This window comes from Periplaneta americana, chromosome 4 (assembly GCF_040183065.1).
Source record: "Periplaneta americana isolate PAMFEO1 chromosome 4, P.americana_PAMFEO1_priV1, whole genome shotgun sequence".
In the NCBI taxonomy this organism is placed as follows: domain Eukaryota; kingdom Metazoa; phylum Arthropoda; class Insecta; order Blattodea; family Blattidae; genus Periplaneta; species Periplaneta americana.
In genome coordinates, this window is record NC_091120.1 from 99,530,593 (window position 1) to 99,545,935 (window position 15,343).

A 15,343-nucleotide genomic window follows, 5' to 3' on the forward strand; every position below is an offset into this window, starting at 1 on the left:
ACTTGGTAATATAATTATTTTATAATTCTAACTTTCAGCTTTTTTGAGAGCAGACTGAATGATAAAAGCTTCTCAACTGAATAATAACACGCGTTTCCCATATTCTGTATTCAATTTCCTCCAGAGTATCATTTGTATTTGTTACTGTTGCTCCAAGATACTTGAATTTTTCCACGTCTTCAAAGGCTAAATTTCAATTTTTATATTTCCATTTCGTACAATATTCTGGTCACGAGACATAATCATATACTTTGTCTTTTCGGGATTTACTTCTAAACCTCTCTACTTGCTTCATGTAAAATTCCCGTGTTTTCCCTAATAGTTTGCGGATTTTCTCCTAACATATTCACATCATCCGCATAAACAAGGAACTGATGTAACCCGTTCAATTCCAAACCCTTTCTGATAGCCTGGACTTTCCTAATGGTAACCAACTCCCAAGCTGGAGGACCACCCCTTATCAGCTGTCCATGCCTGCTTATTCAATATATTCGCAGTTTCCCTCCATATCTGAAGGCCATCTCCTCTATCTGGAACCTGAGGACGTGCCATGTCGTGGTGATAGGGACCCACAATACATGGCCGAGTAGTTGATATAGTGTCGTTAAATAAAAATAATACATTAAAATACAGGGGATGTGGGAAGAGCATTGCTCGTGTTCAGGAGTTTGTTCAACAGATGCAAACAATTAGGAAGACTACAAAAATCAGTTATTTTGTCTTAATGAAACAAAAACAAAATGTAGTAAAGACGAAATGTAGAACTATTTAGTAATTGTTAAATAATTAGTGAAGAATACAAATAATGAACAAAAGTAGAAGAAACAATGTAGAACGATAGTTAATAATTCATTATTATAATTAGTAAAAAATAAAAATAAAACTAAATTAGAAAATTATTCTATAACAAATCTATTAAGTTTTTTATACTTGTGTTTATTCAGGTTATGAACATCATGGAATTTTGTAATAAAATATTTCACAGTCTTGTATCATAACAAAACTCTGATTTGATCCAGATATTATGTAACACCTTGTTTCTTGTAAAGGAGAGGAGGCATTTTGTCTTATGTTATAATCAATTATTTCACTGTATATTCGCTTTAATGCATATAATTATGTTGTTTGAGTATTTTGTCTGTAGGTTTTTCAATTTTTCTTAACTTTTCTTTTTTTCATTTTTTAAGGCAAATGTATGCTTAATATAACATAGTCTACTGAATCTGTTAAAATGTTCACACTTTAAAATGCGCAACGTTAATTTACTTTTATTGATTTATAACAATGCCAGAGTGTGAACATCCTTTCAAAAATTTCGGAGTGCATTCAATGATTTAAATTGAAGCAGATTGAAGTTGCTGAAAGGTATGGGTTTACACAGTCAATACTTGTAAGATTCATAAAGAAATGCAAGGAAATAAAGATGAGTGTCACAAATTATAAAATTAATCCTGAATGTAAGCATTTAAAAACTGTGGCAGCAGAAGACGTTGACATTGCTGCCTTCAAGTGGTTTAATGTCTCTAGTATACCACCAGACTGTGTGATTATGCTTGAAGCAATAAGAAACACTTCTGAACACTTCTGTTGCTGAAAACCTTAAAAACCAAAAGACGGAATACAGTTACTGATTTTTTTTTAACATGCCTTAATGTTAAATGAATTTCTACATTAAATAGAGTGATCAAATGGTGAATCTTCTTCTTTTTCTTCTTCTTCTTCTTCTTCTTCTTCTTCTTCTTCTTCCCTTCAAGCATTAGGCCATATGGCCTGTTATGATCTCACAGTTGAATTTTCAATCCAGCGCCTTTTGAACGACCGAGAGATCTCTTCCCATTTGGACGATAGTGGAGCATGACTTTTGGGATTCTATCTCTACGCATGCGATGCAGATGATTTATTCAGTTCTGGTAATGTTTTACGTGATTAACTACAGGTTCTAGTTTTAATTCTTCCATTACATCTTCATTGTGTTCGTGATCGCATTTCGTATATCCCGCTGTATATATCATAAATTTCATTTCATTGGCCGTTATTCTGCTTTCGTCTTTCTTCCTCAATGTCCATGCTTCACTGCTGTAACAAAGTACAGGTCTCGCCAAGGTCTTGTATAGGCGAATTCTAGTATGCCTTTGTACTAAGGAAGGTTTCATAATGTTGTTAATTATTCCCATTGTTTTGGTGTATTTAGAAATTTTCTGTGAAATGTCTACTTCATCAAAAAAAGATAATGTGTATCCGAGATATGTAAAATAATTTACTCTTTCTAATATTTTTGAATCTAAACATATTTTGCTAGGCACAGGGTATTTTCCGCAGAAGGCCATAATTTTTAGTCTTTATTGATTTTCATATCATATTAATTCTAATTTTGTTAAAACTGAAAATAGAACAATGTAATTCATCTTCTGAGGATGCCAGCAGAGCTAAATCGTCTGCAAAAAGTAATGAATCTAGTTGTAAATGTCTATTGAGTTGTGTGTGTGTGTGTGTGTATATATATATATATATATATATATATATATATATGGTCAATTCCACGATAGGTTGGACATTGAAGTTAAAAATTAAATTTCGTGTTCAGTATATGTTCTTTATATCATTTTCTTCAGGAAAGTTCATATTTTCAGAAATTAACAGAAAAGTTCGATTTATTTAATTCATCTTTGTTTTACATACATCCGAAGTGAATATTTTTAGTGTGTACTTTTGATCTGTCAAATTTACTTTGGCAGTTTGTTGCCAAACCATAACTTAAAATTAATAAACAAGGCTGTTCTCTGTTGTAATTCTACTAACAGAAAGAGAAGACTTTAAAATCAGTGTCAATTTACTTTTATGAATGTCAGTGAGTTTAAAAATTTGCTATTTTTAAAATAAGTGTTTTTATGTAACACCCGTCACAGAATATGCTTAAAGTTACTCTCTTGCTCTCAGTTTTTGTCCTGAAGGCACCAATTTTTTAAGCAAAGTCGAAATATCATGCCAAAAGTACAGTATTTTTTAAATTTTTTTTAAACTAAAAATAACAAGTGTTTTAATGTGACGGGTGTTACAAAATTAGAGCACAGAGAACACAGGAATTCTGTATTTTGATTTATTGCAGGTAGTTCCCACAACACATTATTAAATAGGTTTCAAATGTTGGTAAATCTGAAGTTTAAGTTATCAACAGTCGTCAATACCTGTTTCCTCCAAAATCTTACTTGTCTGAAAGATTTCCCACCAAATTTACATTAAGCTGAATGTTTGGTCGAAAGTTCTGATTTACATAAAAATTATAGGCTACAAAGGTAAATGTACTTATGTTCTATTTTAGTTAATCATAGTACTTTTCTATTCTATAACATTATTTCTTGCTTACTTAACAAGGAATGAATTACTGAAGATATTAACTACTAGCATAACCTAAAAATAAATGTAGATTGAGCTGCTGCATTTTTAGGATACACGAAGCTGCATGTTAACCATGCAATTATTTATTTTAACGTTTTGAGATAGCTGGATACCGTATATATTTAATTGCAGAATGGGGAAATCAGCAGCTGAGAGGCAACCTGAATGCCCTAGGCGAAGAAAATTAAATAAAGATAAAATTCTGTGGTGTTCGAGTAAAGGGAAATAAGTAATTTTTTGTGCAGATGGAATTTTGTTCCCCAGATGAAGACACAAGTTAAATTATACAAGTTAGTGTGCAAAAATGAAAAGAATACTAGCAGTTGTTGTGTTTTGTGTAGAAAAGTATTTTCAGTAAGAGTTCCAAGTTTAAATTTCACTTATCACCAAGCTCATTTTATGACATCTCCCTTTGCCCAAACAACACAGATATGAAGACTATTTGCAGAAGGAGAGAGAGAGGGACAAGCTTAGGAGAACAAAGAAGCTATCAAGAAAAGAATTTACTGCTCACAGTAAGAAAACAAAACTGAAAGTTTAAAACTAAAGGGCAAGAAAAGCTGCATTAATAAACACTAGTGTTTTCAGTGAAACGAAATTCCAGTCACTAGGAAAAGCTGTCCAAATAGCAAAAATTGAGACAGCTCTGAGTATGATGCTGCTTAAGTTGTTGTATTTTGTTTTGTAATTACAGTTTTAGTAAAATTTATTAAATTCCATTGTGAGAAATATAAATTTATATTTAGCATTTGTTGAATTGAGCATATATAGGCCTACTAAAAAGTAAATTTATGTTAGGAACAACAGTTTAATATCAAAAGCGAATCTGTACTTCTAGCCACACTATTTTGATTTTATGGCTGTATTTTTTATTGTTTCTATTAAATATTTGTATTAATTTACTTTAGAGCGTCAGAAGTACAATTTTGAAGCTGTAAACATCATATTTGTAATTTACTAAGTGAAAGTTAACTTAAAAAAAATTGCACACTTTGAAAACATATGTCTACCATTGATATTAGGCTACCAGTACTCTTAAGTCTATGTAATGAACTACAGAAAATGTATGTTCTATGATTTGAACCAAAAAAAAAAAAAAAAAAACCAAATGTGAAATTTCTTCAGACAAGTAACACCCGTCACATAAGGTTAATTAAATTGTAAGTGTAGGGCTTAATATTTTAAATACATCCATTATATCACTCGATTCCTTGAACTTTCCTCTCACTGAAAATAGGTAACACAATTAATTCAAACTGTGAACTTCACAGAGTTATCAGTTAAACTGTATCATTAATTTATGCATGTCTTTTTCATGTTACACCCGTCACATTGTTTATTTCACTTATATCACCTGACAAATAATGGTTACAAAAAAAAAAAAATTAGTTGTGTATGACAAGCAAGAAGTGGAGATTCATTGGAGTATAAAAGAACTAGTAAAAATATTTTATTAATTATTGTATTCCAATTAAATTTCGAAGAATCTCTTTCTGAAAGTAACACCCGTCACAATGGAATTATATATATTAGGTAATTGTCTCCATTCTCTGATTATTTGATTCATATATATATATATATATATATATATATATGAGGTAATTGTTTCCATTTTCTGATTATTTGATTCATATACATAATAAATAGCAACAGTGAAAGGCCGCAACCTTGTCTTACCCCTGTATGAATTTCAGTCCATTGTGATAATTTATTGTCACACCTTACTGCAATTAGATTTGTTTTATAGATATTATATATGTTTGCTATAAGTTTTTGTGGAACATGGTCTGTGGCTAATACATTTAATAATTTATTTCTGTTCACCCTATCGATGTATGTAATGGAGGGGGAAAAGAACTGGCCACCCTACCCATCATCTATTATCTCCTGGATTAGTTGTCTCATGAGTGGTGCCTTATTGGTGTCGTAAGTTCCAACCAGTCTTCGGATTGACTAAATACACACACAAACATACATGCAGAAAATAATGTGAAAGGATATAAACACAACAAATAACTTAGAAATTTAGTATTCGAAATTTTGCGTTATGTAAAACCCATGAGCAATTTCCTTGATCGAGGTTTTACTTGTAGAGCTTAAGTATTTCTAAAAATATAAATTCTACTTTACCTTGAAAACATTTGCTGGATAGAGTTTTTGTGGATCTGAGCCAAGTTGACAGATGAAGTGTGCCAAGGTATCGTAGTATTTGGTTAGAAGATGCCTGTAGTGTTTACTTCGCAGTGTCTGATCAGTACAGCAAAAGATGAAATAAGCAATGTCAAGCACTGGTGATGCATAGCGTGACAATTGGAAATCCAGAAAAGCTACATCTGTAGGTTCAGAATCATTCTGTAATAAGAAGCACGAAATATATTGTAGTTTATTTGCTTCTTTTTATGTGGGTATTTTTATCCCTTTATAAAAAAAAACATAACAGAATTAGTTGTTGTTTAACTACGTTAAACATTAATATTTTAAAATTGGATATGCTGTACAACTCCTGCTGTATCTTGTTTACGTTTTTTATTTTCATGTATATTTTTGAAACAGTTATCACTTTTTTTTAATAACATGGTAATTAATGTTAATGTTAATGCAGTTATGATGTAATTTATAATCAAGATAGGGTTCAGACAACTTGAATAGAGAATTTATAATGGTGTTGAGGAAATATTGCTATCCAGCAGAATTTTAATTATAAATTTATAATCTTTTACGGTAGTGTTCACACAAGTTTAAAAGAGAATTTTATAATGATGTGAGAATATTGTTTGTCCGGCAGATTTTAATTATGAATTTATAAAATTTTTCATGAAAGAGAGGAAGGTAGTTTCTTTTTATCATCCCTAATTGAAGCAGTAACAGTACTGTAGTTTTATCAGCATATTTATATTTAGTTTCAAGTTTTCATTTCCATCATTTTTAAAATCACTCTCTTTTACATAGCTTCTTTCTAAAAACCAATTACATGTCATAAATAAAGTTCTAAAATTAATATAATTATGAAAGTACTCTTTTTTCTTAGAGCATAAAGTTGTTGTCTAGTGCCTTGCATTTGGCAATGAAGCCATTAGCAGTCTTAGAGCATAAAGTTACTCTGTGCTTTTTTCTGGCAGAACGTGCTGAACAGCCACTATAAAACATTCTTGTATGTATTTATTCACACTGCAAATGGGTAAATACCTGGTGGCAGTGGTAACTAATTGCACTCAGTTCTATACAGAGTTCCACCACCTTTTTCTCCAGAAGAAAAGCACTGTAGCTACTACAATTTTCAACAAGGATAAATTCTATATTCCTGTTTTTTTTTAATAATGCTGTGTTCAAAATGTAGATTAAACATTCACTTCTTTAGATCTTCAAGTAATTTATTTTACTTTTCCTTTATTTGTATCGGCTATTTTTAACTTTTAACAGAAAAATACTAGCTGCCTGAAAAGATGCTTTAAAATATTTAGGAAGTTTATTCTGTGCTCATAAAGTCAATAACATAATGTCTGATTCTACCTTAAAACAAAAATTTTTCTCCATACACTTCATGCAGCAGTTTAATGTGAACTCATTTCATAATGGACTTAACAGTGAATAAAAGTCAGATTTATCCAATATACAAAATTTCATTTTCTTCATTTACAGCAAAAATGTTGGTATATGGATAGTTCAGTTATACTATGGACATTAATGTCGTATTCAAGTAATAAAATATGTTATATTCTTTGTGGTACTTAATGTGGAATTTTGTTGGAAATTATTACTTTAAATTACAAAAGAATTAACTAATATGAGAACTGATATTTGAGTGCATGTTTTTAAGCCAAAAATTATCTAGTGGTTCATTGTATAGCTATTTCCATATTATAAAGTAAGGTAAATTTCATACAGTGTCCACACCTGTGGAGTAACGGTTGGCACGTCTGGCTGCGAAACCAGGTGGCCTGGGTTCGATTCCCAGATGGGGCAAGTTACCTGGTTGAAGTTTTTTCCGGGGTTTTCCCTCAACCCAGTATGAGCAAATGCTGGGTAACTTTCGGTGCTTGGACCTCGGACTCATTTTACCAGCATTATCACCTTCATCTCATTCAGATGCTAAATAACCTACTTTAAAACTATTCCATACAGTACCAGTAGCAAATATTTACTCTGATATGAACCGTGACATGTCTCGCTCTTTTGCAATTCATATTTGGTATTTCCAATAAGTTCGTGATTATGAAATTATATAAAGTTTATTTTTAGTCACATAACTTATCATGTGGAATTGATTATATTAACCTCTATGTTCCAAATTATTTTCTGAAGTCAAAAAATATTTTCAAGCCTCTGTATTAGTTGATACTGATCTAAATATACTATTAGAATTAAATTTTTTCAATAATTTTTATTTTACATGACATCGTTGTGACTTCTAGATAACATTGGTCGACAATGACATGATTGTAAAATAAATATTGACATCTAAAGGGCAAAATATGAACTTCAGAAGATATTAAAAAATGTAGGAAATAAAAGCCATGTTGTAACTTTAAAGTCATATTGGTCAACAATGGAAAGAACATTCCCTTTCTTGTTAAAAAAATAGAAATACTGGATGTGACTCTCATGTCACACAGGCCAATAGAGGGTTAACAAGTAACACTTTACAATGAAAGACAGACCTTTCTAACTGCTGGCTCTGTGATGTCACACATCTCTGCTCTCGAGCTCCTTGAGAGGGAAAGCATAGGTAGAAGAGCAAAATAGAGTGGCAGTGGAATGGCTGGAGATGTTTAAATAGTGGAGACCCAAAATTACCCTCCCTCACGTGCTTTACCAGCTCTGCTCTGAGAAGTGAAACATGCTCCGACATCACAGGTTGGCCAGTTGGAAATGACTGATGTATGACATGTATTGTATATCATCATAATGTGTATAAACGTTTTTGCCTGATATGGCATCTTCAGATACCTACACTAATGGCAATATCTATTATAATATTGATATCACAATAACTACGAGGCTTGGGCATAAGTCATGGCAACTATTTTTTTTGTGAGAATTCGAGCGTCAGTGGAAAATGTGAAATATACAGATGAAAGGACAAAGAATGAACGAAATTTGCGGACATTTAACAACACGCCAACATTTTGCTCCTTATGTTTATTACAGTTGTTGCCATAACATTACAGGATTCCTGTGCCATAATCATTACAGCACACATAAGGCCCTCAACGTAGCTACCCACCTTGCGATTATCCGGTATGGAAGGGCATTATTCCCGACAACTTCTACCAACTCTCTGTGGCATTCTCTAGCATTCCTCCCACAGAGAATGGCTATTTTGATATACAAGCATTGTTCAACATGGGTTACATCCATCCTGCACGGCACTACACTGACGACTGATTTAACATTACTCTCTGTTCTATTACAGACAAGCACAGAGCCATCTTGTGTTGTGGACACACACTATGACTGCATGTCTTCCATGCGACATATGACATTTTGTGATACCAACCCTTATCTTTGAAAGAAAAATAGTTACCATGACTTATGCCCCAACCCTCGTATTTTAACTCATTATTGCATTCATATGGTTTTTATACATATACTAAAATAAGACACCATAAACACATCAACACACTAACACCATAATCAGACATCTGTTACCATAATAATAGATATTGCCATTAGTGTATCTGAAGATGTCATACCAGGCGAAAACATTTATGCATATGCTGATATACAATACATATCATACATTGTAAAGTGTATTACTTGTTAATGTAATCCAGGGCTGGGTACCGAGAGCAAATCCAAACTCTAAATGGGAACACTTAATATTCATCCATCACGGCATCAACGCTGCACAGTATTCAGCGGGAAAGAAAGGGGTTAAAGAGAAGTCATATGGCTCCCCATGAGAGAGTAGAATTCGCTCTTGGTGCCCAGCCCTGATGTAATCAGTTTCACATGATAAGTTATTTGACTTCATATAATTTCATCTCTCATTCTGTCATTTAACAATTTCAGGAGTATATTTCAGGCCTGGCTGCTCCAAGGTACCATTTTTTTTTAACTTGGTTATTTAACAGCACTGTATCAACTACAAGGTTATTTAGCGTCTATGGAATTGGTGATAGCAAGATGGTATTTGGCGAGATAAGGCCGAGAATTCGCCATAGATTACCTAACATTTGCCTTACAGTTGGGGAAAACCTCAAAAAAACCCAACAAGGTAATCAGCCCAAGTGGGAATCGAATCCACACCTCAGCGCAACTCTGGATCGGGAAGGTACTATTTTCTTAGGCGTTGCAGCAGCACAAGGGCACTTTTATGATTTTGGTATTGTCGTCAAGTTTTTAGCCTATTATATTATATTATAATAAAAAGTCATATTTCATTCACATTTAAACAATTTCATAATGAGGTCTACTCCAAAGACTTATCAACCTCTATATCTAGACTCGAACCCATAGGCCTATATTTCTGCCTGACATTCCATAAGTACTCCTACGAAGATGATGATGATGATGATGATGATGATGATGATGATGATGATGATGATGACAACGAAGACAACTACTACCAGTATTACCGAAATCCTAGAGCCAGGGCACTTTTTTGTTTAGAAATAGCCTACACCACTAAATTACTGGTAATCTTACACATAAAAATGTCACAGATACAATTTCTGCCTTTTGCAGTATACCTTATTTAAAACATGAAATTTAACGAAAGAATTTTATAATAAAATAATATGAATCTAATTCACCTTGCTGAATTTGAAGAGCATATTGTTAGTCCAGCAATCTCCATGACAGATAACCGCATAAGGATCTGCTGCTGCCCCATCCACACACATTAACATATTGTCATAGAAGTTCTTCAAGAACTCATGCATCCGGGTTGTATAAATGTTGTCACCAGGTATTCGAGTCGTTAATGCTTCTTCTATTTTATCCTCATGACATTTGACATTCTCCTCGAATCCTGGTAGTAAATAACACAGTTACATTTCTAATACTGTATTCATTCAGAACTGAGTACTTAAATTTTAAATGTGGTTAGCATATAATATGAATTACAAATTAGACTTTAAGTAATTGCCTACAATTGGCACAAAAGCTGAAATGAAATTTGTTTATATAAAATCAGAGTTGGCTAATTTAAACCAATTCTGTTACTGAAACAAAAATGATTGTTTAAATTTAAACACTTTAACGGTTTATTGAGTGGCATTTGTGCAGTGTAAGTTCGTATCATTTTGCGTGTGTTGTGGTCTTCATTTGAGTGATTTGGTTTTGAACCAATGCATAAAGATGAGCGGAAGGAAAAACTATGGCTCTATTTTGATGAGATACGAAATGAGAGCAGAAAAGGATGTAGAGGCAAGTGCAAGAAATATGGGTATGAGTTAGAAGACCAAGTACACAGAATGAAGAATCATATAGAAAAATGCAAAGAAACCAGTAGTGATGATAAAGGTACCGGTATGTTATTAATTTTGTTCTATTATTTTCAGGGCTGGGCAGTATTTGAAATACATTTGTATTTTGTAATTTGTAAGGATTTTCGAAAGTATTTTGTATTTAAATACATAAAATTGATGTATTTTGTATTTCAAATACTCAAAATACTTTTTTTTTTCTTCTTGTTCTTCAAGTTTTGGATTTGGATATGAAGAATGAATTTTTGTCTTATTTGCCTACCCATTTCAGTTGTGCTAGCCATACACTTAGCTTTCTTGCCACAACTGATTTCCTGAATGCCATGAAGAAATCTCGAACAGCATCAAGGATCCATCATCCAACACTTGCTAAATGTTTAGCATTATGGAATGCGACTAGGAGACTCAAATACTCAGAAATTATATCAGATGTCTTGAAATATTCATTAAAATTTCCTTGCCTAACTCGATGGAATTCTCTTTATGACTCAATCTCTCAAATATTGCAATTCAAACACGATATAAACAGTATATGCGAAAAACTGGGATTGCCAACCTTCAAAGATGTTGAGTTTCAGTACCTTGAAGAATATTGTGCAATTCTGAATCCCATTGCCTTAGCCCTTAATTTAATGCAAAATGAGAAGACGTGCTATTACGGCCAACTTTTGTCAACACTAATTTCCCTTAAAGACAGATTACATATTCTGTTACCTAGTAATCTATGCCGTCTATTCCAAGTAACTCCAATCCTAATAAGTTCACTTTCATCAAGATATAAAATGATGTTTGATCTGCTCCCAGAAAAAAATTGAGCTATTTTGGCAGCTTGCTCCACCCATAATTGAAGATGAGATGGCTACCTGACATTTCCTCACTAAGTGATAAGAAGAGGATACAGAATATGTGTGTGAAATCAGCTGAGCAGTTGTCTGCTACATCTTTGGTCAGTTCAGACGATGAAGACGATGAAAACAATTTTTATGTTTTCAGCTCAAGTAAAACAGACTTTGAAAAGCAAAAAGAAAAGAACTTGTCTGCTGTGGAGTATGAGCTCATACAATTCTTCAATGGCAAAGGGACAACCCTGTGCACTCTAGAGAATTACCCAACAGTGAAACAAGCTTTTATAAATATAATACAAGTTTGTGTTCCTCTGCGCCTGTAGAAAGACTGTTCTGTTTTGCAGGATTTATTCATTCACAAGCAAGGGGATCCTTATCTTATGAACATTTGAGGAACTGGTTGTTTTGAAAGGGAGCAGTAATTATTCATATGTAGCATAATTTCATTGCTGACTGGGAAAAGGAAGAAGTTCAGTTACAGTGTTTATATAAAACTTCGAGGTAAAAATACTTTTAATGTTAATATAATATTTTAGATTTTCAGTAATATTCTTATTTCTTTAGGCCTATATATTGTATCGAGTATTTGAAATACAAATGTATTTTGGTTAATTTTTTTAAAGTATTTTGTATTTGTATTTCAAATACAATAATTTGAAGTATTTTGTATTTGTATTTCAAATACTTGGATGTCAGTATTTTGCCCAGCCCTGGTTATTTTAGCACTAATAGTTCCTTAGCCAAGTGCACAGAATGAAGAATCGTATAGAAAAATGCAAAAAAAAAAAAAAAAAACCAGCAGTGATGATGAAGGTATAGTATTAATTGTGTTCTATTGTTTTAGTGCTAATAATTAGCCAAGTACACGGAAACCAGCAGTGATGATAAAGGTATGTTATTACATGGTGAAGGATGGGCAGAATAGAAAAAAATTCTCTCCAGCACTGGGATTCGAACCTGGGTTTTCAGCTCTACGTGCTGATGCTTTATCCACTAAGCCACACCGGGTTCAAATTCTGATGCCGGATTGAATCCTTCTCAGTTTAAGTACTACCTCTCTGTTCCCCTTTGGTGGCCAACCCTCATGTACTATGAGTTTTGAGTCCACACCTGTGGAGTAACGGTCAGCGCGTCTGGCCGCGAAACCAGGTGGTCCGGGTTCGAATCCCAGTCGGGGCAAGTTACCTGGTTGAGGTTTTTTCCGGGGTTTTCCTTCAACCCAATACGAGCAAATGCTGGGTAACTTTCGGTGCTGGACCCCGGACTCATTTCACCGGCATTATCACCTTCATCTCATTCAGACGCTAAATAACCTAGATGTTGATACAGCGTCGTAAAATAACCCAATAAAAAAAAAACTATGAGTTTTGTTCTGTTGTTTTAGCACTAATAGTTCTTTAGCCAACTATACAGAATTAAGAATCATACAGAAAAATGCAAAGAAACCAGCAGTGATGATGAAGGTATGGTATTAAATTTTGTTCTGTTATTTTAGTACTAATAATTCCTTAGCCAAGTACACAGAATGAAGAATCATACATATAGAAAAATGCAAAGAATCCAGCAGTGATGATGAAGGTATGTTATTAATTTGTATCTGTTATTTTAGCGCTAATAGTTCTTTATTAAGTTTTCTCTCAATAAATCTCAAGTTCATAACATTCACTTCTATTGTCTTATTGGTATCAGGCTATTTTTAACTTTTAACAGAAATACACTAATTGCTATAAAATTAAATAGTGTTTTGTTATCATCCTTTAAATATTATTCTAGAAGATATAACCATATATTTTTTCTTTGCTTTACTTTTTTTTCTTCCCCCTGGACACTGTCTCAGTTAGAAGCAGCATATTAACAAGCACAGGAATATTATCGGAGCACCGTTCAAGCAAGAAAAAGAAAGTGACTTCACCTTCATTTTCATTGGATTTGTTTGTTGTGATTACCACATCTGAAGAGAAACAGTCATTAGATTTACAAGTAGCTCGATATGTAGGGTATTACCAATATTGCATTTCGCAGTGTGGAACACTCTCAGTTTTCAGCTACTGTAACAACTACACCCTGGTTATAATCTCCCAAATAGATAAGAAATTAAATGTTCTTTACTGGACACTGTTTACAACGAAGAAAAAAGCAAGTGCTCTTCGGTGTTAAACAATAAAATTGTTTGTGTAGGAATCGATGGGTGGTCTGATGTCCATAATGTACCAGTAGTGTGCTTAACAGTATCAGCAACTGAAGATACTTATTTGGTAGATGTTGTGGACACATCAGGAAATCCACATACATCAGAATACCTGGCAGAGGTGGCATCTAATAACATATAAGTATATGTGAAGAAGAGTTTTAAGTATTTCGTGCATTCAGTTGTGACTGATAATGCGAAAGAAAAAGGTGGTTTAAACAAAAAGAAAATCAGTTCTCCTTCCCCCCAACCCTATATAAAATAAATGTACTACACAGTAATTTATGTTGTTGCCACTCAGAATATTGCAGATCTTACAATAAGTAAATTATTTAAATTGAATAGGTTGTCTCTGATCATAGTATTGGTTTTATAAAGATAATGGTGCTATGTTTATGATAAATAATAGAGCCTAAGTTTTCATTCCAAAAAAATCAATTGTAAAATTATATAACACATTATTATTTTATAGCTCCATCTTAATCCAGCTATTTATATCATCTTTCGTGCATAATAATCACTGTCAGGTGATTAGATTATTGATTTAGCAAGATTGTGTATTTATAAACTGTATAATACGATAGCTCTCAAAATTTATTGTTTCACTCCAAAAGTAGATAACAAAATGTACACATACATACATATATAGTCTTGTGGATTATTTTGTTACTTTGATGCAATTTAGCCAGTAAACTATCACTATTGTTGTTTCCATTGAAATGTAAGGACACTAGATTAAGACCAACCTTTATAAGTCATATATAGTGCAGATATATTGTAATGTGGTATTTTTTTCAGAACAATAAGAAGCAATATACGGTAATATAAAAGTTCTTCGATTTTTAGCGTTTTAGTTTGTTTCTAATCACAATTTCAGTAAACATAAATTATATTTAACATCTATAAGTTTATAAATTTTGATTCAGATAATTATTATTGACTAATTTGTTTAATACTATCTAAAATTCTTTAATTATAATCTTCTTCATTGTTGTACACTGAAAACAACATGGATACTATAAACAGAAACCTACAAATAGAAAATTACAACAGGAAAAACACGATCAAGATTCAATTTGCACAATCTGCTACTAGACCATCAGCACAGGAAATTCATCAGTGGATTGTAAAGAAAATGGTAATCAACACAGATCAAGTGGACACACTACAACTGCATAACAGAGAGAGAGCAATTTATCTGAAGATAACTACAGCCACATTGTGATAAGTACCAGGGAGAAATAGAATTTCAATATGAATCAGGAGAAATAACTCACGTTAATATAGGACCACCAGACTCAGCTAGTGTTACAGTTCGAGTATTCAATCTCCCCACAGAAATTCCCAGCTCAGTTTTACAGACTGTTCTGAACAAATACGGTACCATACAAGACATTCGAAATGAAACTTGGAGTACACAATACTTGCTTCCGGTTTACAATGGAGTAAAAGCAGTACGAATGAATATCCAAAAAAATATTCCA

At 32.8% G+C, this 15,343-nt stretch overlaps 1 protein-coding gene and 1 long non-coding RNA gene across 3 annotated transcripts in view; one reads left to right on the plus strand and one right to left on the minus strand.

The window, feature by feature from the left end:
• Positions 1-15,343, minus strand: part of LOC138698089 (uncharacterized) — a 44,990-nt gene that overhangs the window by 4,080 nt on the left and 25,567 nt on the right. The window contains exons 3-5 of one of the 2 annotated variants that reach the window (XM_069823794.1): positions 10,152-10,369; positions 5,527-5,748; positions 5,096-5,349 (exon numbers count right to left, since the gene is read on the minus strand). In XM_069823794.1, the coding sequence (XP_069679895.1) occupies positions 5,263-5,349; positions 5,527-5,748; positions 10,152-10,369 (527 nt within the window). In that variant the 3' untranslated portion in view covers positions 5,096-5,262. Of the gene's footprint in view, positions 1-5,095; positions 5,350-5,526; positions 5,749-10,151; positions 10,370-15,343 lie in introns of those variants that run through there. The other variant, XM_069823793.1, reaches the window with a different exon arrangement.
• On the plus strand, positions 5,605-14,015 carry LOC138698090 (uncharacterized). The gene is made up of 3 exons (XR_011331694.1): positions 5,605-5,731; positions 10,699-10,863; positions 13,850-14,015. It is a non-coding gene; the product is annotated as an uncharacterized lncRNA (long non-coding RNA).